The sequence below is a fragment of the Diabrotica undecimpunctata genome, chromosome 10 (genome assembly GCF_040954645.1).
Source record: "Diabrotica undecimpunctata isolate CICGRU chromosome 10, icDiaUnde3, whole genome shotgun sequence".
NCBI classification, from domain to species: domain Eukaryota; kingdom Metazoa; phylum Arthropoda; class Insecta; order Coleoptera; family Chrysomelidae; genus Diabrotica; species Diabrotica undecimpunctata.
This window is the reverse complement of record NC_092812.1, coordinates 52,890,019-52,915,283: the sequence shown is the minus strand read 5'-3', so window position 1 is coordinate 52,915,283 and position 25,265 is coordinate 52,890,019. Positions and strand designations below refer to the sequence as shown.

The 25,265-nt window shown below is 33.1% G+C and overlaps 1 protein-coding gene across 3 annotated transcripts in view; it reads right to left on the bottom strand.

The window, feature by feature from the left end:
* Window positions 1-25,265, bottom strand: part of unc79 (UNC-79 domain-containing protein) — a 70,005-nt gene that overhangs the window by 29,676 nt on the left and 15,064 nt on the right. For all 3 annotated transcript variants that reach the window (XM_072545941.1, XM_072545940.1, XM_072545942.1), the window contains exons 4-12: window positions 17,892-18,062; window positions 16,554-16,823; window positions 16,247-16,476; window positions 15,209-15,423; window positions 14,879-15,147; window positions 14,116-14,257; window positions 13,658-13,958; window positions 12,819-12,990; window positions 8,854-9,218 (exon numbers count right to left, since the gene is read on the bottom strand). In XM_072545941.1, the coding sequence (XP_072402042.1) occupies window positions 8,854-9,218; window positions 12,819-12,990; window positions 13,658-13,958; window positions 14,116-14,257; window positions 14,879-15,147; window positions 15,209-15,423; window positions 16,247-16,476; window positions 16,554-16,823; window positions 17,892-18,062 (2,135 nt within the window). The remainder of the gene's footprint in view (window positions 1-8,853; window positions 9,219-12,818; window positions 12,991-13,657; window positions 13,959-14,115; window positions 14,258-14,878; window positions 15,148-15,208; window positions 15,424-16,246; window positions 16,477-16,553; window positions 16,824-17,891; window positions 18,063-25,265) is intronic.

Genomic DNA, 25,265 nt, shown 5'->3' with positions numbered 1-25,265 from the left:
ATCAGAAATTGTCAAGGATTTTTCACAAAATAAGAATGCAGATTTAGACCATTTTTCTTTGTTTAAGCTATGAGATCTTGCACTTGGCATTCTGAAACGCACAGAAGTTTTGTTCCTAACCTTGATGAGATAATATCATCTAGGTTTTTTTTTGACAATTTATTCTAGTTATTCTAGACATGATGCTTATCGTAATCGATGACGTCCTCCAACAAGGTGGTCAGACGACATTAAACGCATCCAGCAAGACTGGATTTAGTGTGCTCAAGATCGGATGCAATGGAATTATTTACGGTAGACCTATGTTCAGCTGTGGATTCAAAACGGCTGATGATGATAATGATTCTAGTTTATGTAATGTGACTTACCAAGTTGGTATTATTATAATTTTATTTACATAATTTCATAACATGGCCTTGCGAAAATGCAGAAATTCTCCTGACTCCTTTTATTTTATCTGTGCCAAATATACAGTGTTAAAATAACTCAGTATAACAGACCTTGTGAAGAAAGTGTATTTTGCATACTTTGAACGATACCTTGATGACCAAGACAAAGTTTATGTTCCTTATAAAGTTTGCAAAAGATGTGTGCAGGACCTTGGAAACTGGTTCGAGGGCAAAAAGAAAAGTTTCTGCTTCGAGGTACATGTGGTATAGTGAGAGTAAAGGACCCATAGTGACGACTGATACTTCTTTTACTGTGATGTCAAAGGGTTCAACTCATCTAAAGAGCATTCCATTTCATACGTTCATTCATGATGCAGAAACACCTCTGCCTTAGCCCTCTAATACGTTAGGGGAAATACCAGACTCAGATGAAGGTGAAGCACCAGGTGAACCTCAGGACGATCAGGACTTAAGCTCTCACTTGGAAGATAAAACGGGGCCAAAATTTTTCTCCCGGGAAGAGATAAATGTATAAATGATTTGGTGAGAGATCTTCATCTTCTTTAAGATGCTGCGGAGTTGCTACGATCTCACTAAAGAGTAAAACTTTATTACTACATGGAGTGTATGAATCCACTTTATGGCGTCTCTTTATCGACACATTGAAACATAGCTTGGAAGTAGTTATAGTGTATAACGGTGGTTTCTATGCTTCTATTGCTATTGGAAATTATGTGTTTTTGAAAGAGACCTATAATGTAAAGATCACGGTTGGCAAATATGGGGTGATTTGAAGATCTTGTATATGCTGTTTGGGCAATAAGCTAATTACATCAAATTTTCTTGTCTTTTAGGTATATGTGAACGAAGAGTTGAGTGCCAAGGATGCACAAAACAATATTCTGCAACAAAACTTAGTACCACCAGAAAAAATTTAACGTTCTCCTCTTCGTGTGAAGTTAGGTTTTATGAAACTATTTGTCAAATCTCTTCCAAAATACGGAGAATAGTTGGTTGAAAAGTTTCCAGGTCTCTAGGAGGCAAAATTGAAGTAAGGTATATTGCTTGGGCCAGATAACAAGACTTCTAGCGAATTAAGAGTTTAAGAGTTAAGAGCAAAAATAAAGATCCTGATTACAAAAATATAATCAAAAAAAATTTGAGTGTCAAGTTATTAAGACTTGGGTTGTCTCATACGAGCCTAAATAAAGGTGCATTCTCCCACCGGGACTATTTTCCTGATAATTTGGGGACTGTGAGTAAATAACAAGGACAACGTTTCGATCAAGATATCAAGAAGAGAAAAGGGAATTATCAAGGACAATGCGGAAGAAGCCATTAAAGATAAATACCCAAAGGGAAAAAAAAGCTGACAGACTGAAACGGAGGAGGCAGACTCTCAGAGAGTATGTAGTACGACCAGTGTGGAATAGATGGCTTTCAGAGAAGAAAGAAAAGGGTAATCCTTTATGTTTATCAATATTACTTTTAGATAAAAGTGCTTTACAGTTAAAAGGGCCTACTTAAATTGATAATAAAAAATTATATATGGTCAAACTTTATTAATTAACGTTTTTGACTAAACCAATTTTTTAATATAGATATTCTCTTTGGCAGATGTTAATAGTAAAAAAATCAGATTGAATAGTGATAACAAACATTTGAAATATCTCAACAGTTGCTAATACTTAAATTTGATTCCTTTTGTGTACTTCCATAAAATTTACGGTCTTTTACAATGTTTCATCGCCTTGTATATTTTCAACCAAGGAATATTTTGTTTTTAATATGATAAAACATTGGTTCGCACAGAAAAATCATGATAAATATTGTTTGAGTAAATTTTTAAAATTCTCATAGGATTTTCATAGTTGTTAATCTTTTATTAAGGCCACCAATTAAACAGCGCTTATTGTCTCTTGGTTTTTTACTTTTCCTTCTTAATTTACGAAATTATAACAATATATATCACAATAAAGGAGAAAAAATTAACTTGGTTCGGTCATGTAACACGGATGGACGGTAACAGGCAAGTGAAAAGAGTGTGGGAAGCTAAACCAATAGGAAAACAGAAGAAGTAGACGAGTAAAAGACTGGAACAATATGTATGTAAATAATTCTAGAGACTTCTAATATGCAATGTGTCTCCAAAATTAGAAAGTTAGGGAATGTACAGCTTGTTCTAGACTGCGATACAGGTCCGGCTTACACTCCTATTACAGCAATTTTAGAGAGTTCTATTCCTTCACCTTCCAATAATTCATAATGTAGTTTTTCCATACTTAATTGCTCACTAACACTATAATTATTCGTTTAATTAGTTTTTTTTAAATGATAATTTGAGTTTAGTCAAAAACGCTAAAATTTTTTTAATAAAACATACATATAATATATAAAACAATAGTGTGTGGTGTACGTGTTAAAAAGTTTTATAGCATGAGAATGATTGGCTTCGTTTCAAGAAAAATTTACTTTTTATTTGAGAATTAATATACTATATACCCCATATTGCATATTATATGCATTACATCTATAGTTAAATTTAACTAGGGTGGCGAAAAGTATGTAAAATATATATATTATATTTTTTACTAATGGTATCATGAAAAACATATTTTTACGTCTTACAATTAAAGTAAATATGTATCAAATTAATTATTTTTGTAACGCCACTGCTATTACTTTTGTCATAGTCACATTATACTCATTGGCACGAAAAACGGAACACTTATATTTTAATTCTCTTTAAACTTTTATTATTATAATCACGTAAACACAAACGAAACTTTTCAGTTGATAACAATTTAAAAATTACGGAAAAAAAAGTAAGTAAATGTTATAACAAAATGACGCTCAATTAATGTAAACTTAAATCATGTGTCCGCACAGACTGATTTTAATAATGAATGTTTCCTCCACGTGCTTGAATTATTACGTGAATTCTCCTTGGCATGCCTAAAATCAAATGAGACATGTCCTGTTGAGGAATAAGTTCCCAATTCTCAAAAAGGGCTTTTTTTTTAACTGATTTAAGGTTAAAGGGGCAGGAACACAACTTCCGTATCCTTCGCCCAAGCATGTCCCAAACATGTTCGATTGGGTTTGCGTCTGGACTAATTGTGGCCAATCTATTACAGGAATATTTACTTCATTTAAAAACTGTTGAGTGATTCTTGTGCTGAGAAGCTTGACATTATCATGCATCAGAACAAAGTCATTTCCAACAAAACCAGCATAAGGCACAACAAAATCTTGGAGAATTTCATCAATGCACCTGGCAGCTGTTATGGAGCCTCTCGGAACTTTGTACAGTTCTTTCTGTACGTGCCCCTAGAGAAATTCCAGCCCACACCATAGTTGAGCCCTCTTGATAGCCTACGACAGGACTGAAGGTACATTCTGCAAAACGCTCATGTCGTCTTCGCCATACTCTCTCACGGCCATCTGGAGACCGCAAGGCAAACCTCCACTCATCGGTAAATAAAACGTGCGTTTAATTATTTACAGTAAATGAGCTTGGTTTCTGACAAACTGAAGCAGCGCAACTCGATGGCGTCTGAGAAGTTGTAGGCCTGTTGCAGATCTGCGACTGCTTAAATTTGCTTCACCAAGCCTTCGTCTAATTATTCGTTCACTTACGCTAGTATTCCGGACGTACTGAATTTGATTTCGGATTTGTACAACCGTGACACGACGATCTTGTAGACTTTGTAAGAGGATGACGCGATCATCACGGGTACTAGTTCTTCGTTGGAGACCGGTTCCAGGTCGTCTAGTGTAAGCTTCGGTTGCCAAGAAACGTACACGAATACGGTGCACTATGTGTAGTACTATGGGATATTTGATACTTCTGAGCAACATATCGCTCACTTCTTCCGTCTTGAAGCAACGCAACAATAGCAGTCGCTGTTTCGAGATTTACAACCATAATTCTTGAGATTAAATCAACGCAATTCAACTTCAAATTGCGTTTGACACTTAATTCGACTTGACAGTTTACTCACATCAACAAGAACAAAAGAATAACGATAGAATACCAACAGCTACCTTTGCACTTAAAAGTGATAAGAATAGTGTGTTCTTTATTTCTGATTTTTTATGCATTTTTTTTTCGGATAAGCACTTAAGTGATATTAGAAATTACTTAAAATATTTTGTTTCGTTTGTGTTTACGTTAATATAATAATAAAAGTTTAAAGAGAATTAAAATTTTTTAAGTTTTTATTTTAAAAATGTAAGTACACTAAAAGCGCAAATAGTTAAAAATATTGAAGCCTTTGAACTTTGGATATACCGGAGAATGTTAAGAATTCCATGGACTGCCAGGGTCACCAATGAGGAAGTGCTGAGAAGGATGGGTCGAGACAAAAAATTGTTGAGAACGATAAAAGTACGCAAGACTGCATACCTTGGACACATACTAAGAAATAATAAATATAGTCTTCTGCAGGTCATCATGCAGGGTAGAGTCGATGGCAAAAAGGAAATAGGTAGAAAGAGGAAGTCATGGCTGCGAAATATTCGAGACTGGACAAACATGACTGTAGACGAATTATTCCACGTTGCAAAAGACAGAGAAGCTTTTAAAAATGTGGTCGCCAACCTCCGTTAATGGGGACGGCATTGGAATAAGAATAATAAGTAGTCCGTTTTTCGTGCCGTTAAGTGTATTTTGACGCTATAAAGTATTTCGCACTTGATTACATTTATAAATTTTTCTTGAGGTACGAATATCCATTGAAATTTCACAAACTTGACAAGCTCCGAGGTACTCTTACAGCCTGTTCTTTTCCACCTAAATAACTAAACAACTCAAATAGTTTAATGTATTAGTTATAATTAGTATTTTAAAGTATTTTATTATTTTCCATTAAAAATTACTTGCACCATCCTGACGAATATGTTTAAAAAAGATTACAAATGGCAGAATGTAGGTACGTTGAAAATACACTTTAAAATCTATAACCAACACTTTTAAGGAGTTTCTAATTTCTGGATGGTTGTTTGATTATGGTTAAATTTCTCTTCCGCCTTAATAAGTTAATAGAGCTTTGATCAGGTAGACTGCTGCCAAGAGACTAAGAGAATAGCATCACACAAATTAAGGGAGTACTGAGCGTACTCTACCGTGCCCACATCTGTATGGAAGTTGCGTGTTTAAGAAGAGTTATCATGAATAGTTTGCTAGTAGCACCAAGACGAACCTCCTTTCATACTATGCCATATATAAATTGGAAATTCTGTAGGTATGGACATTTATTTCGTCCCATGCTCATGGGTTCAGAATTCACGAAATCAATAAAAAATAAAAGGGAGACTCGAAATAAAACCCCAAAAACTAACAAAATTACTTCAAAACATGATGTCCTGCAAACTAAAGAAAATTTAACAATCTCCGACATATAGGGAATGAAACCAACTTTAGAAGACGATTCGAATATTCTTATAAAGAACACCGAGAACCTTGAGGTATCTCGGCATTACTTTTGAAATATGAGAAAGCAGAGGGCTGGCATTAGCAAGGTTATCATACAGGCTGCCAAGTATCTTGAAATAAAAAAACTACGAAGAGAGCAGAGCTGCAATTTCCTTCCCAAAAGATTGTGGAAGTTGAAGTTATAAAACTGCTTCAATGGAAATTAAGGCAGCAGTAATTCTTAAGAATTATCTGGGCAAAACGGTGTCCTAGAATGAAGTAGTATCAATAAATGATGCTCTAATGGCACTTAAAGCTCGTTATGCTTCTCGATATGAAGGATGTCGACTCACGGATGGGTATTTTGAGTTGGTATGTGCCGAGGAACAGTCTTTTAATTTCACAAAGGACTTTCTTGATGAACCAAAACCTGCGGCAATTACTTCCATGTACAGAAGTTTAGGGAAATTTCATGCAGATGGAAGAAATATCATAGAGGAAATAAGCTATAAATGAATATAATACCCAATAAATAAGACAAAAATCTATATATTTCCTCCAGTGAATTGGATGGAGGTTTTAATTAACATTAAAAAGTCACAAAACCTCCACATAGAGCCTATGCTTTAAAGAAAATATATTTCAGAAAGAAAAAAACTAACTAAGATTTTAACAAAAAATGATGATCTGTTAGCACTATAGATCTGTTAATAAAAATTTTGTATTTTTACAATCAAAACTCTATAGAATATATAGAAAATTGGTTTACATCTATCAAACTGTCCAAATACACAGACATCCGTAAGGTAAGTACAAGTCCACATACTATAAAATTAACAGTTCGCTAAATCTACTGAATCAATGATAAAAAATTGCAAACAAAATTAAATCCTGGACCCAAAAGTAATTTTAGATGATCCATACATAAAAGGCTACAGATTAAAGTAAACATGTGAATTCAATAAAGCGCCTGGACAAGATGCCATGACTTCGGAAATCCTAAAAAGCGGTGGACAGTTCCCTTTATACCCTCATGAAACAAATAACGGAGGAAACAAAGGTCCCTTATAACTGGTTTGAATTAGTAATCTGGAAACGAAAAGATTTGACTATTGCATATTCCTTGTTTTCATTTATGGTTCACAATTTCGGGAGAAAAATATAATAATAAAATAAAATCTCAAAACAACAATAGTTAGCGAAATATTGCTTATAAAACTTGAAAAGATCGAAAAAGAAATGAATGATTTAATGAAGTAACAAAAGTTTAGACGTTAGAGAACAACGTTCAGGGGAATATCTTCCTGAAGTCACCAAATTAATTGTCAAATTGTCAAAGTGTTTCCATTCTAATCCAATTGGGCTGAGAATGAAATTTCATCAAAGTCCTTCATTTCTTTAAAATGCTCTTTACAGTTTGGAAACAACGTGAAATCTTGCTTCTCTAATATAGAATTGAAGAGCTTAATTTTATTTATAAATCCTTTTATATAAATACAAGTTGGCAATATTCTATTGTTTAAAACATCTTGTTTTCCTTAAAGCTTCAAGTTTAATTTGTTCAGATGATAGGCTATGTCGGTAAGAAATGCAAGGTTTGATAAGAAGTTTGCTTCCTCCATTTGATTTTCGAATTCTGTAGTGTTCGACTTCAATTCATTTCTTAGGAAAAGGACAATTTCCTTGTTTAGAGCAAAGAAACGTTGCAAATAGTTTCCGGTGCTTAACCAACGAATCCCTGTGTGTAATAATAAGTCCTCATATGCAGTATTCACTTCAGCCAAAAAAATCTTCAAACTTCCTATGAGTGGGTGCTCGATTGCCGCCTCTGATAATGTTTGTTATTTTAACAGTAACTTTCATGGCATCTGTTTGACGTAAGGATTTTCCACATAAGGCCTCTTGGTGAACAATGCAGTGTATAACAGGACCGTTGATATTATTTTGTTTTAAGAGTTCAGCAAACCCAGTTTTACTTTCTACAGTTGCTTTGGCTCCATCGGCTACAATGCAGGAACATTTATCCAATCCTCCATGTTCAGATACGGCTTTTTGTAACGAATTGAATGTCAGTTCCCATGGTTGTTCCATGTAATGGAATTAAACTGAGCATCTCCTCTGTTACAGTGAAGTAGTCTTGAATAGTTCGAACAAAAATTACAAATAATTAAATTGTTAATAACAAATTATCTGACTGATTTTTGGCCTGGGACCCTCGAAAAATCGAATCTGGGCACCATAAAACATTAAAAAACGTCAAGGCACTAAGGGGATATAAAAGTGCATACTCAACCCACCCTTGGCGCTTTCAGTATATGAGGAATAGCTGACGATAAATCCTTGAAGACGTATAGCTGATTTTGCTTTGTTTTTTTAACAATCATGAAAAGTAAAAAAATCATTTTTTGCATATAAAACATTTCTTATCTTAAAAATACCTCTAGAGTCACTGAAATAAATTATTATAATTGGATAAACAAATTGAATAAGTTACAAATCATTCGGCCGATCTAACTGAGATTTAGCACACTTCAATAACTCATTAATTGCCATAATTTTAAATAATTATATTAAATGTCATTATGCAAAAATCAAAGTTATTAACATTTAAAAATTACTGCAAAAATAAGGGTTTTTTGCAATTATCTCGCTCAATTGTTTTTATACTTTAATTAAAAAACTCGCAAATTAAAGAACTTTTTAAGATTTACAACTTTTATTTAAACCATTTTTGTCTAAAATGTATAAGAAACGTTTTATAGGCAAAAAATGAGGTTTTCACTTTTTATGATAGTTTAAAAAAAAAGCAAAATTTGTAATTAGCTATCCCTCATATACCTTTATAACCTTTAAAAACCGATGGCTATTTCCTATAAACCTATTTCTTTACTGGCCTACTATGTATGTATGTAAATAAAACATATAAAATCAATGTAATTCAATTAAATTCAATGTAATATTGGATCTAATTTGACTTAGTCTTTTGTATTGGTGTCGGAAAATTAGAACAGGCTGTAATTCTTACACATTCTTTCTGCTACAACTTACGTCAGGCGGATAAGCTGGATAAATGGGTGAAAGATATTTCAATATTTGTAATGATAATTGATGCCACATGATGCTAGATTCACAGTACGTGCACTCAGATTTTAATGAACATGAGTGATTCGCTATCCAAGCTGCCGTTATCATACATTTCAACAGCCAGCACACATCTTTACAAAGTGATGAATTCAAGCCAGTGTGTTTGTCAGTGTCTTGTAGTTCCATTTGCTTCAATAAGATGTCTAGCATTAACAGACAACAATACAGATTGTGTTCTGCGTCAGTTTCGAACTCTGCTTGAGGGGAGAGCCTGTTTTCCTCATCTGAAAATGATGTCTTTCCTGAATCTTCATCTTCAATAAGAGGTGCTGCAAGAGTGAGAAATAGTGTGTGAAACTTGTTCACTTTCCAGAGTTGCCACTTATATAGCACTACTGCATTCTGTAAACTATAACACCAAATACATTGTAGTTACAAAGATGAATTAAATTTGACTTATACAAAGCCAGCATGATGTATAGTGAATCAAGAAGCATATATAAATATATATACCCGATAAAAATTTTTGTGAGATATTAAGAACAATTTTATCCAAGCAATGAAGTGTTTTTTATTTCATATATAACTCAAATTAAAGTAAAAATTTTGCTGTGTTATTCACAACTTAAAGTTTAATGAGTCAGATCATGAGTTCACTTAACATTGTAAATTAGTATGAATTCCACATTTAAAAATAGATAATTGTAAAACATGGTATTTTTTATTATTTGTACATATTTAGTCTAAAAGATCAGCTTCAAAATATCTATGAAAAGAAGGCCTTAACTAATTTGTTTCTTTATAGATAATATAACTAAATGTGCAATCAGACAGCAATTTTAGCTCCTGACAAGGCCAATAGACTTGTCCAAAAAAAGAGAGCTAAAAGAAACTACAAAGTTAAAGGAGTTTTATAGTTTCTTATGGTCAATGGACTCCCAAATATGAAAAACCGCGGAGTGCTACCATTTAAAGAGGTGTGTTTTTAGGAAAGGAGTGAATTAGTCCATTTTTCAGTTTTTTATTTTTAACTAGAATTTTATGCACTTTTTGTACAGGGTGTTAGGCAGTTTTTTATTATTGGTGACAGGAAAGTAAAAGAATGCTTTTCTGATAAAAAAGTTTATTGGTTAAACACTACAAAATTAAATTCACATCAAATTCACCCTAATTTTGTTGCGAATCATATTTAAAAATCACAACACATAAAACAATATTTCATGCACACAATAACTTATAAACGTTTAGAACTCAAATGGCATTGGTTTTTTAAACATGGATAACATAACAAAAGAAATTTAGCTGCTTTCTTGTCACAGAATTTAAACAAATGCTTTATGTCATTGTATTTTTCTGTATTAACTGGTAAAAATTTTGAATATGATTGTTCAGAAAGTAGGTACAAACCTTCCTGAGTAAGATGATTATTTTGGATATACAGTCGAGTTTCCATAATAAACTACATGATTCCAACACCATTGTAGTTATCTCGAATTCTCACAGACTTGCAGTGGCCGGATTTTATAAGAATTGATGTCATTTTTTGAATGCCAAACGGACATTTTTTCTTCAAGCGCTTCTCGAAAATTGTGTTCATTTGCTTACATATTTCTGCTTTACTGCAATCACCTTGAAAGGAAAAGGTTCACGTCGTAAATTGCGAATATTGTCAATCTAGTCTTGTGGTGTTACCATCTTTTTTTTGAGATTGATGAAACCCGTTCTTGCAACATTTTCAACATAGTGAATGAAACGGATAATTTTTGTTTTGGCCCCCCGCTCGAATTGTAACCGAATTTTCTTAAGCACATATCTCATCCTGCACGTCTCAGCTTTTTTTTTAACGGGTTCCACTGCCAAAACTTTAAGGAAATACACGAAAGCACCACTACCTGTCACAGCATGAATTACATGCACGGAGGTAAACAGGAAACTGGTGACCACAGAAGGACGAGGTTTCCGCGGTAGGTTAACGTGTACTTAGACATTCCCCTCGACAACGACTGCAGACAGCAGACAGCAACTGAAGCCACAAGTCTTAATAGAGCCTTAGGTTTCAATAAAGAATAAGTCACAATTTTTTTTGATCTTTTAAACACAGTTTCAGATCGTTACAATTTTAGTGCAGAAAACATATACAATTATGATGAAACCTACTAAAATAATGACAAAGAAGAAGCAAAAGCAAGTAGGAAGAATAGTTAATGGATTTTCAGTGACTGGAAGCTACATTCCTCCATTTTATCTGTTTCCTCTAAAGAGATTAGCTTCATCATTATCAAGAGATGCACCTCTAGCAGCTGTTGGTTTTGCTAATGGATCTGGTTGGATGGATAGTGAGATTTTTTTTTAAATATTTAAATCATTTTATAGAGCATTCAAAGCCCAGCAAGGAAAAGCCAGTTTTACTAATCTTGAACGAGCACATTAGCCATAGGCAGTTGAGGGTGTGTTGAGAGCAAGAGAAAATCATATAGTAATGCTGACTATCCCACTTCACTGCAGTCACCGAATGCAGCCACCTGATTTAACATTTTTTGGGCCATTCAAGGCTTAGTATACTCATGATTTCTACATGACAAGTCATAAAGGAGAACTGATCACAATATACGAAGTAGTGCAATTAAGCACCAGAGCATTCCAGAAAGTGGCTACAGTAGATAAAGCTGCCAAAGGTTTTGAAAGAAGTGGCATCTATCTATTTAACCTGAATGTTTTCGAAGAATCTGATTTCCTGCCTTCGACTGTTAATGAAAATGTAGAAAACTTATCTACAAATTCATAATCAGGGCCAAGTTCATCAGAATTTAGTGCAGAACCGGGTTCTTCGAAAGCAGAAATTGTTCAGTCTTCACCATTTGTAGAAGTATTACAAATCGTATCGCCAGTTGCAGTTTCAGACAATAGAAAAAAGAAAAGGCAAAGAAAGAGAGAATAAAATTCCACAATCCTTACTAGCACACCTATTAAGGATGCTTTAGAAGAAAAACAAGAAAGAAGAAAAGACACATTTAACCTAGCAACAGTAAAAAAGAAAAACCGATTTGGAAGACCAAAGCCTTTTCTTTAACTCCAAAAAAATCTTATCAAATATTTCTAAAAAGCCACTTTTAAACAAAAATAAAATAGCGAGGAAAAAGAAAAATACAAAAATGATTGAGAAAAATGATCAAAGCAGCAATAGTGAAAAGCAAACTTGTCATCGGTGGGCCCACGAAGAATGTGCGGGGACACAAGAGGAAGATACTGAGTTAATCTGTGAATTGTGTTTATGTTAACCATCTCCATTACCTTCTTACTTATTTTTAATATGGTGGATCTACTCGCTCCAACATATGGGACATGGAGGTCCACATGACACATGGAACAATTTTATTTTTTTTTCTTGCAAATGTACAAATTTATTTTTCATTTTGTAACAGAATAACATATTTATATCATAGAGTTATAAAGTATTTTTTTATATTTATACCACAATAAACAGAAATTATATAAAGACATTGTGCTTAGCTGGTCCTCGCTGCCCCGGTCTCCCCTAGTACCTCATGGAACCAAGTCATTTTGTAAAAATTATTGTATGTTGTATTGTGTTGTATATTTATTTATATTGTATAGTGCAAAGCATAACTTTATAACTTATAAACCACTGCATAACTGGATACCCACTAACAAACTATTACGGTTGGTGTGGTATATCTCAATAAAAAAGACCGACATAGAATTTTTGAAGCTCTCTTAAAGATTTTTGTTCCATAAACTAAACTAATCATCTACATACATCTAGGTATTTCGTGGCAACTCTTTACACTTTCTACTCTAGCAACTGAGCCATTCTCTAGCAACGCTACAAAAGTTTTAGTTTGAAATGACAAAAATTACTATCAAAAGTAGCGTTGTGTGAGAGACTGACTCAAAATTTGGTAACTTACAAATCGATCCCCTTTTCTGTTCTCGTTCTGCTTTACTAGGTATTTCGAGATCGTGCAATGTGATAGGTTCACCATCACTTTCTACTATACCTTCTTTCATGTTTGACACACCTTCCCCGAATATGGTAAAGAGTAAATCTAGAGGAATTATGATTTCCAGCAAAGTCAGCGTCTGCAAAAAAAAACAGCAATCAACATTTACCTTTAAAAATTGTTACTAATATAAATATTTGTGTATTATGCAAATAGTACACAAAAGTGTACCAAATACGAGAAGTACAAAAAATAATAAAGCATCTGAACAAGATGCAATGACTATCAAAATTGTGGATAAACCATGGAAAAACGTTTAAAATAAGAGATAAGGAACCAAAAATTAACAACACCACTTGTCTATACAACTATATTTTCAATGCTTTCGTGTTAGTTTTTTGCAACTGGATGTAAATAAATCTAAGTAGGTTATAAAAACTAACGAATCCAAGTCTGTTACGTAGACTTAGGATGACTTCCATGCAGGAAACCGAAGAGGAATTCTTTAAAATGGAATAAAAGTAATAGGGGCAAAAGACGAACATCCAAAAGATCAGGGGGCCAAATATTAGGGAATGCGAGTGAATGATGGGAATCCACTGACATAATGGGACACTAAAGTTGGTCTCTTTTGGTATCTTCTGTATATCTAACTTGATTAGCTGGGAAAAATCTTTAAATTCTCTATAAGAAAGTTGACAACTTTTATCTAGAGTTCTTGGAGTTTTATATAAGGGTAGTATTTGGTATACAGTTGTAATGATGTTACATTTTGCAAACATTTAAAAATATTGTATAAGCCTTACCTGTAACCACTGTAATGCTTGTTGCTGTACTTTGGCACTGGTTTTCTGAAATCTGAACGAAACAAACTGATACATTTTTTTCGAATTAAAACCTAGTGGACTCATATCTGTATCAAGAATTTTGTTTAATATTATACGTAGTTCGAATAATTCTTTTTCGGGTACGTCGTTAACGATAGCCTCCATCCAGTGAGGCATGACGTAGTTCCATATTTCTTGAGTTATCACTTCGTAAGGTACTAAGCAAAAAAGACGATTTAATCCGTCCTTTAAATGTGTTGTGCGTGATGACAGTGTATCCCTGAAATGAATTGTAGTAATCCTTAAAATTTAAACGATTTATATAAAAGTATTTAGTTTTGAATTTTTATGATCAAACTGATAATTGAAGAATTCAAGAGATGATTTTTACTTGGTTCATATTTACTTTAATCTAATTAACTTGACCGATATCTTACCAATGGCCGCCTATGCGAGCATACTCTGGAGGATGGGGTAAAAGGCATGAGATAAAAAGGTTATAATGTGTCTGACTAATGCTTCGTAGCCAGTTGCATACAACTTCAGTCTTTAGTTTCTCTAAGGTACTTTCTTCTTGTCCTGCAAATATAAATATAAATTATTACTATATGAAGTATATAGAGCAGATAAGGAGACAATTAAAGCGATTCACTAAATTACCTGAATAACTAACGAACTTGCCATATGAGGCTAGATTAAGACAGCTCAACCTTACCAACCTCAAATATAGAATAGCAAGAGATGACCTGATTGAAACATTTAAAATACTAAACGGCTATTACACCTGCCATCTGGATATCTATAACTTCAGCAATAACACATACCTTAGAGGTCATAAGCTAAAACTACTTAAAGCTAAAAGAAAAATGCAATCAATTATTAAGAATACATTTTCTTACAAACAGAATCATTTACCATTGGAATAGACTGAGTAATGAAACAATTGGTTATACATAAAAAACTAGTTCAAAAATCGTTTAGACCAAGAAATGCAAAACAGGAACTATTTTTTACATTATAAAGTATCATATTCACACAAAGTTACTGGGACAGCATTGTGATCTTAACTTTCTATATTGGTTTTTACTAATGTGATATTGTATTAATATTTTGTAATATTTTCCAAAAGGCTCAGTAATCTCAAAACTGAAAAGTATTATAATAATAATAATTTGCAATAATATGTTAGCATATTATTACCATCGTATGAGTATGCTGTCATGTGGAACCAATGAAAAATCATAGCTAGCAGACGACCAAGTACTTCAACCAATGTACTTTCTGTTGGAGTGCATCTACCAACCAATAGCCACACTCCATATCGTCCCAGAAGCTGTCTTTCTTCTATTGTTATATTGTCTAAGGCTGGTACGGGACTTTTTCCTTCCTTTCCTTCTCTGCCTTCCTTCTCACCATCTCTTTTCTCTTCTTTCTGCTCCAACTGCGGTATTTTTGCTTCTTTCAGTAAACTAAAATTGATGAACATTTAATTAGGCTCTAAAAATAAATTAAATAAATATAAAAATGTACCTTACTATAGCCTCTACCATATAAGTCTGCATTTCAGGTTCCATATTCCAAGTTGGTGGTATACTTTTATGGACTACGTGATCTCCACCCCGTCTATTATTATGTCTGTTATTATGACATTGTTCGCAGTATCTTATAGGATGGTTTCCATTATAGCTAGCACATTCAGTAGAAAAACAAATAGATATTGCAGATTTATCAGTTGAGCGACAGTTCTAAAAATATTTATACAAGTTAAAATGATGCAGTTATATAAAGTAGTAGTTTCTGGCGGACATTGAATAAAAAAAGAAGGTTCCGGTGATTAGCGTTAAATCGGATTACAGGATAGTTTCAAGAAGACATTCCTTGGGGATTGATATAGAGAGTTGACCAAAAGTCTGTAAACGCCCAATTATTCCTTAAATGGATGGTCCATACGTACATATATAAAATAATCTTTAGGATTTAAATCGAGTGAACGAGGAGGCCATTCAATACTACCTAATCTATCAATCCATCGCCCGGGAAATGCCTGATCTAAATAATGTGGAACATTTACACCAAAATTAGCCGGAGCTCCATCTTACCAAAACTATGTCTCATTAAATTTAGTTCCAAACTTGTTTCTCAGGGCAGGTACAATTTTATTTCGAAGTAGCATTTCATAATTATTGCTTCTAAATTGTTACTACTAAAATTAAAATAATAACTTTGGACGGTAAAATGATTTTGAAAAGTAAGGGTTTTTCGAAGCTAGGTATTACACAGCAATGACGGAATATATAAAGGTGCATGTAGTATATTTAGAGAAGGACGAATGAAAGATAAAGAAGCTGGTGGTGTGTTGTACTAACAGATTGATTTAAGATCAGGTATGATGTACGGCACCAAATGTTGTGTAGTTAAAAATAAATAATAATATCAAATGAACTATCTAGAAACAAGAATGTTTAAGTGTATAAATCCAGCGAGAAAAGGGGTTATAGCTATAATCAATATATTAGGGGAATTGCATAATTTTTTGTCGTAGATGGATATATAGATCTTATATTTTACCTTATTCTCGCAAACCATAGAAACTTGTTGCATTGGATGTAAGATATCAAAAAACATTTGGTTTGGATGTTCCCGATGGATTTCGTTTGCGCATTCAATGCATAAATACAGAGGTGGTGGTGTATCACTTGCAAAGGTTATTGAGATGCAGTGATCGTAACAAACCTTCGCAGCTTCAGCGTTCCCGGTATTTGGACACATGTCTCGTTGGCAAACAAAAGGCGTCGGGTCTAAAAGAAAAATATAATCGAATTGTTATGATGCATCACTGAAAAATTGATTTTGCTGGTATATAAAAAGTGGTTACCTGCAAATTTGCAAATAAGGTTTTTGCGATCAAACAAATTGGCATTGAACGTTGGCCAGTAATAAAACAATAATTTTGCAGCTGATGATCGTGCTGTTGATGTACCATAGGCAATCACGCTTAAAATATCCTTTAAAATGTTCTGCTTTAACGTCATTAAACATTCCAACAGTTGGCAGTGATGGGCAGGATTTGTGGAGTTGTGAAAAACCATCATTATAACAGCAGAAACTGATTGACAGATGTTATTGTCGCGATCACCATGCCTTGCTAAAATCATATTTAATTGCTTTGAGTTTTTTATTTTTCTGTATTTAATTTAATTTTATATGCCATATTTTTATATTGACAATTCAGACATGTATTATACATTTTAAAGTAGCTGACCTCAAATTGATATTGACAATATTGGTAAGGATAAGATGCGTTCTTGGAACGACTTTAATTGAAGACAGTTCATTAGATTAAATAATATGTATTACATAGGCAGATAAAATTAAATTAGAAGAATTTTGTATTACCAAGTAACAAAACAGAGTAATTGGTTTAATTTATATTTTGAGGATGATTTCCGAAGTTGAAATCAATAGGCCAAAATAGTCGTATTTTAAACTGAAAAAAATTAAGCAATTAAGTTACAATATATCTTTCTACTGTCTTCCCTTTTTATGGAATATTGGGCGTTCTTGCATTCCTTAGCCAAAAGTGAAGGATACCTGATTGGCTGGAGTAGTGCATCCTCTTCTGTTTTATTCTTCGAAATTTCCTCTATAGTCTTTTCCATTACTCTCTATTTCTGACTCTTTGTTCGATCTTTCTCCATTTCAAGCCAATTCTTTGATGATATCTTATTACAGTTCTTATACATTATTATCCGGTCTTCCTTTTCTTCTTCCGCCCATTTGGTACTTGAGTACCTGTCTGGTTATATTATTTTGGTCTTTCCTTAGTCTATGTCCAATCCATTTCCATTTTCTTCTTTTAATCGTGACTGTTAGTTTCTTTTGTTTTGTTGTTCTGCATAGTTGTGCGTTTGTTATCTTATCAGTATACTTTTAGGAACTTTCTCAACGATTTATTTATCAAATTTTGAACTTTTTTGGTAGTTGTTTCTTCCTGTCTTCGCCATTCTACGCCGTACAATATATTCTCTTTATTTAGTAGTTAAATATTTTGATTTAGATTTTTGAAAACACTTAATTGCAAGGTAGAAGAAAATACCAAGTGGATTTTTCTTCTATACAAAAAGAATATTACTACTATTACATTTTAAAAAGCTATTTTACAATCATTTATTAACTATTCTAATTAATTTTCAACAATTAGTAGTATACTTACTTATTGTAAAAGGAAGAATATAAAAACACAAAGTATTAATTATTTCTTGATGGAGGTGGTGAGGAAGTACAGATATAGACGATGCTGCTAAATACGGCAAATTGTCTATAAGATCGTGTTCAAGAAACGGTAAAAGACAGCCAAGAATTTGTAGAATTGATTGACCAAAAGCTGAAACCAAAAATATAATTATTAGAGTAGAAAGACGTTTGAGATTTTGTTATAATTATTAGAGTTTTATTATTTAACTGCAAAAGGAATCATTTACGTAGCTGTCTAGAACAAAAATAAAAAGTGTAATTAAAGCTGTTCAATATATTAAATGATTATTCCTTGTTGTTGTACATTAGGTAACTCTATTCATAATAATTGTTAATACTTCTTATCCATTGTTCACGGTTAACATTTTTGACACTTTCCCAGTGATTTTTATTCCTTCAAATGTAATCCTTGTAAATTCAAAAGGAATAAAATGTTTTTTTTATGGTCGAAGATTCAAATACCTTTTATTGACAATAGAACGATAAAAAATACAGGTGTGTGGTGGCAATTGTTTTTTATAACGATAAAATAAAAATGGACCTAGTTTACTGACGCCTAAAATTAGCATTTGGGGTATTTTGTGAATAATATATATACAAAAGAGTCTAATTTTTATAATCAGGTGTGAATCTGATATTATGTTAATAATAATTTCTTAGAATAAATATGAAAAGATCTGCTGATTTATGAGGTAAAAACTTACAACAGACATTTAACGAAATCTCGATCTTTGTTGCTGTATATTTACAAAGAAATATAGTACAAAAGCGCACTTTGTGCTATTAATAAAAAAAGGTTAGGGCCGTATTATGATATGTTACAGGTTGTAACAGCTATGTAGTCAAAGTCCAAGCTTAAAATTGAAATTATGAATGCTTAAATGTTAGATTTTCTTATTGTGTGTATGAAAATCTCCTGGAAGAGTAAATTAATTAACCAGGACATGCTCGAAAGGATGAACAATCAAAAAGAGTTAACGTTGATAATTAAAACGAGAATTAGAGATAATATGTGCAGTAATAGGGGAGAGAAAAATATCTTGTTCGAGGAATATTGTAGAATGGTTCGCTTGCAATTTTATTCAACGATTCCGAGCAGCTATCTGGAGCATTAAAATTGGTATGATCATAGCCAACCTTAGTAGCGGATGCGGTACACGAAAAAGAAAGCAGAAAATGGAAATCAATTTAAAGCCAAATACTGATTTTGTGTACCGCTTTTAAAAATAGAGGTGGATAAGAATTTAGGTATTGGCGTGAGTTCGGACCGTGAACAAGTATATGTGTTTAAGTTAAGTCCTGCTCATGTAACAATCTAAATAATCAGGATCTCTGGAATCTTCTATTTCAATGTTTGATTTTATTACATCTTTAGTCAATTTTTCATGGAATATTTTTTCTTTGTGTAGATGTGAAATTATAGATCACCGTCCATTTCTTTCTTGAGTTTCTTATATATTCGCCTGATTAAAAATAAAATAAAGTTTGATACATTTTCTATATTCAGGAAAGTTTTTGGACTTGATACAAGAAGAGATTTTGCCACTGATACTTGCAGAAGTAACTTCAGATGACGAAGAAATTTGGTTTCAAATGGATAGGTGCTCTGTGCATAAAAGCGGGAAGTTAAGGAATTCCTTGAAAACAGTTTTAATAACTGTTTGATTGGACCTAACTGTAACATTAAATGGCCTGCGAGATTGGTAGATCTAGCTTCAAACGATTATTAAAATTAAAAATTTATTCTGCCCAAAAATGTACAGATATTGACAGAAATTTACAATCGATTGGGATACCGCTTATTACAAAATGGCGAATTGTTTGAACATATACATGCATATTGAAGCATACCTCCATAAACCAGAAGGCAGTGACCCACGAAATAAATGGTGAGGTGACGTATAGAACGACTTCTGGCAGTTTGGTGTCATCCCAAGATGACAACCCTTGGATGGGATATCCCAAGATCATAGGTAATGCTTTTTTTATATCAAGTTTCTAGAGATGTGTCTTGGTATTATTACTACGAACCAGAATCCAATCAAAATATGCAGTGAAAGCATCGCAATCTCCGAGACTAAGAAATGTAAGTCTCACCTTATGGTAGGAAAAGCAATCATGATCGTATTTTTTCTTAAAAGGATGTACTGCTCTTTTATTTTGAAGAACCTGATCTTAACATTAATTTCTCTTCTTATAGTGCTGTCCACCAATAGTGCGTTGGCAAATTATCTTAAGGCCAGACGTCTATCTTTTGCGGTATGCAAAAGCTCGCCAGTGTTATTTTTGCCTGTCCAGTTCTTTATATTTCGTAGCCACCACATTTGTTTGAGACCAACTCCTCTCTTGCCCTCTTGTCTTAGATAATTAGTTGAGGGATTGCGTATTTTTTCCTCTCAGGATGTGACCCCTTAAAAAACTTATATTAGAAGTTTTTACTTCTATGTAAGTTTTCTTCTTATTTTACTTGCGTTTACTTCGTCAGCATTGGCTATAGCCATTTTTATTTTCCCACAGGATTCTTCTATGCAATTTACTTGTATATTTTTCAAGTTCTCGTTGATGTGCTTACTGTATGTAGTTTTAAGCTCTTTATCTCCCATTAATTGTCTTGTGTTTATGTATTTTGTGTTAGATGGTTCTTTAAGCTTTGCAGATAAAGCTTTACATTCGCGATTAGGGGGTCAGACGAAATGTCAGCACCAGGGTAAGCGACCACTCTTTTTATATAGTTGCGGAATCTTTTGTTTATCAAGATGTAGTCAATTTGATTTCGTATTCAACGAATACGAATACAATTCGTTCTTCAAAAATTCAATTAGTAACTCTCATCAGATTGACCTACTAACTTCACTTCTATTTTGCTAGCCCTATTGTAACTCCATTCTTTTGGTAATTATCTGTGGCGTCGCTACCGGAATAATACACTGTAAAGTTGTTTTTGTCTTTACTTTGCCTGAAATGGATGAAAACGCCCAAGAGCCGCCCCCCACCGAAGAAGAAATTATAGAAGCCATTTCAAAACTAAAAATAACAAAGCTCGCGGTTTGAATAATCTTCCTGCCGAACTCTTTAAGAATGGTGGTGACACCCTTTTTAAACACATGCATAAATTAGTAACCAAAATCTGGCAACGGAAGGAAACGCCCGTGGACTGGAAATTAGGTGTAATGCACCCTCTTCACAAAAAGGGAGATATGATGGTGTGTGATAATTATAGGGGCATCACCCTACTTACCGTGGCATATAAAGTATTGTCCAACGTATTGTATAGAAGATTGATTCCCTATGCTGAACAAATAGTTGGGACCTACCAGTGCGGTTTCCGACCCAATAAATCAACAACGGATCAAATCTTCACAGTCAGGCAGATTCTTGAGAAAACGCTTGAGTTTGGAGTTGACACCTACCACATATTCGTGGATTTCAAAGCCGCATACGACTCAGTCAACAGACAAAAACTTCTACAGGCTATGGTGGAATTTCAAATACCGCTTCATCTTGTTCAACTAACGGAACTTACACTCACAGGCGTAGAGAGTGTAGTCAGAATCCAAAACGACTTTTCCAGACCCTTCCATTGTAAAAATGGACTGAGACAGGGAGATGGACTGTCATGTCTCTTATTTAACCTTGCACTAGAAAAAGTAATTCGAGAGTGCCATATTAATACGAATGGCACCATCTTTAATAAATCTGTACAAGTGGTCGGATATGCAGATGACATAGACATTATTGCTAGGTCCACAGAATCTCTGATCGAAGCATTTCGATCACTAAGGGCGTCTGCACTTAGAATGGGATTAAAAATAAACGCACAGAAAATCAAGTATATGTATTGTACTAGATCAGGCAACCAGATACCTAGACTATTAATTAATGATCTGGAACTGAAAGGTGTGGACACCTTCGTCTACCTGGGCTCGCTGCTGACCAAAGACAACAAAGTCAATGTTCAAGAAATTAAAAGAAGAATAGTGCTTGCCAATAAGTGCTTTTATGGCTTGAGGAAACAGATGGCCCCAAAACTACCCAGAAAAATTAAAGTTACCATATATTATAAAACACTAATAAGGCCAGTGTTAACATACGGGTCTGAAACGTGGTCACTTACACAGAACGACCAAGAATTGTTTAAACGTTTCGAGAGAACAATTCTAAGGAAAATATATGGAGGAATCCAAGAACAGGGTTTGTGGCGTAGGCGCTACAACTTTGAGTTATATAGAAGTTTTGGGGAACCTGATGATGATGATGATGATGATGAAAGTTGTCTTTGTGAGATATACCTGAGCCAGACCACCTCAATTCACTTACACCCAATGCTTTTACTTCTAGACACTGCATTTATTTGAGCAGGTTATGTAACTTTCCTGGGATGCACAAATTGTTGACGTTCCATGTCGCTACTTTATGAATAATACCCGGAACTGAGGGCCTTTGCTTTATTTTTTTCCGATAAATAAGATAATTATTTCAGGATATCCATAAGGATCTTTAATTTAGTGGTTTCCACGTACTTTCTAAATCCCGTTGGCCAATTTTGGCTCATCTGCCTTCGGGGCCAATTTCTCATCCCAGGACAAAAGAGTGCCCTACCTTTGCATTCACACTAAGTAATATTCAAACAATTCAAGAGCTTACGTGTCAGCATCAAGAATATTAATACCGAAAAGCTCACTAGTGGTCTGATTCTTCTGTATTACTTTGCTTGGCTCATATAGTTCATGATCTATTTGAGGGTATTAAGTAAGAAGTCAACACGTAATTACCAGGATTTTGATTCATTAAAGCAATTAATAAAAGAGCCCAGATTCAACTCGTGTACAGGGGAAAGTGTTTACAGCTTTACAGATATAAATCTATAAAGTATTTACAGATTTCTAAATAAACGTTGAATAGCTTCTAAACGTATTTCTGTTAAAAACTGTAGGAATATACAATATATATATATATATATATATATATATATATATATATATATATATATATATATACAGATTGAACGAAATTAAAACGGAACATACAATTTAATATATGTCTGTTTGAACTGCATTTGAAATAGTGGACCAATATAAAACTTGGACAAAAATAAATCCATATCCAGTGATAGACATTGTATAAAATATCGTTCAACTATCTGTCTCCTTTAAAGGAAAGAGGAGCTTGCCTAATAGTCGGAGAGATAGAGCCGAAATTTTGAACTGATCAGTAATATGACATTTCTCTATTGGAATATATTCATTGTAACTGGGTTAAGACTTTGCCTTACAGGCGGACGCCCCTCGTGGTACAGGGGCTGGCTATACAGGAATGAAGTTATAATTTTTTTCGGAAAAATAACGATCGATAATATGGCTGAAAATTTGCCCAGAGTAAGATCTTGGTATAACTAGACGAAATCCCAAAGGGCGGACGCGAGAGTGGATACATAAGGGGTGGCGGACAGGGGTGAAGTTGCAATTTTTTGGGGAAAAATTAACGATAAGTAATATGTCCGTCATTTTCATGGCTCATTATTAAGCCCCTAAAAACTCTAAATCCAAAAGAGCAGACAGCTGGGTTGGTACAGAGAGCCATAAAACGGGGTCAAATGTACCACTTGCCTGCGCATTTTAGGGCTCGGTAACAATTTTCAAACTGATTTTATTATGATATTTTTATACCGATTAATTTGAAAATTTGTATGCTCACTTCTGTTACTATTCTGAAAAGCGTCAAGTAGAGTTTTCCTCAAAATTTTCCAAAAAAATTTCCGTAAATGAAAATTTTTGTAATTTTTTGAGATAAAATCTAATTTGTAGAATCCTTTCGATTTTCTGTCAGTTATACCATGATTTTTTTCCAAAAATTTTCAAACGATTTTTCCGATAAGAAAAAAAAATTTCGTCATTTTTCTCACTCTCATTGATGCCATCACATTCATCATCTTCGTCACTTTCACTTTCAATAATATCACATTCATTATCTGCTTCATTTTCAATCACTACTTCTCGAACTGATTCTAGCATCTGAGGTCCACTAAACCATTTGAATTTATATGTTTCATCTTCAAACTCCCAACCATGTTCTTCAACATCAATTCTGTTGGTACTTTTTTATGAGCATTTGTCCAAATATTTGAAATATAATGAGCTCGCAGTAGATGTTGGTGTAATTCATCTTGACATGGTGGTAAGCTTGAAGCATCGAAATTTTTTAGTTTTTTTTAAAAGGCTCGTTCGCATCATGCAAATTATACTGCCGGTTAAATAGTGAAAGTCTGACATCGTTTACTTTTCTTTTTGGAATTGTTCTCGTTAGTCCTGTTCCATATAAGTGACATATGAAAGTTTCTAAGGTTTCAAAAACTTCATTACAATCGAAGTCAGTTTCACCAAGTTGGATAAAAGCATCTTGATACTTATTACATTTAGCGCATGCGTCTAGAATTACTGATCTAAATGGAACGCGCATCATTATTATTTTAATATTTTAAAATAATAATCATGCAAAATTAATGTCCAACCAGAATTTGTAAAATTATAATTAACTAATGAAAAAAAAATTCAATCAATTTGAAAGTTAAAAAAAATATTGAAAATATCTACAAAGTAAATTTCAAAACTTAAAAAATTGATAATTCCACTATTAAATTGATTTTTATTAATAATTATTTGTAAAATGTTAAAGGAATTCTACAAATTGAATTTTACCTATTGATAAATAGAAATAATCTCTTGAATACAATTTTTATTGTAATAAAAAATAAGTAAACTTACTATTTGTTATACCAAAAATATTTAATAGTTAACATTATAAAATTACTTTAATTTAATAAAATATCAAATATCAAAAATTTATTCAATTAAAAATTAATTCGTAAAATATTTATATTTAAGAAAAAAATGTGATTTGTAAAGTAAATATGACTTTAGTTTAAAAAAAAACATTATCATAATATCATTTTAAAACTACAAAATATTCTATAAAAGATTCAGACGATGACAGATGAGTTTTATCAAATGTTTTAGAAAAGTTTTTCTAATTTTTTTTTTCTTATAGGAAAAATCGTTTGAAAATTTTTGGAAAAAAATTCATGGTATAACTTACAGAAAATCGAAAGGATTCTACAAATTAGATTTTACCTCAAAAAATTACGAAAATTTTCATTTACGGAAATTTTTTTGGAAAATTTTGAGGAAAACTCTACTTGACGCTTCTCAGAATAGTAACAGAAGTGAGCATACAAATTTTCAAATCAATCGGTATAAAAATATCATAATAAAATCAGTTTGAAAATTGTTACCGAGACCTAAAATGCGCAGGCAAGTGGTACATTTGACCCCGTTTT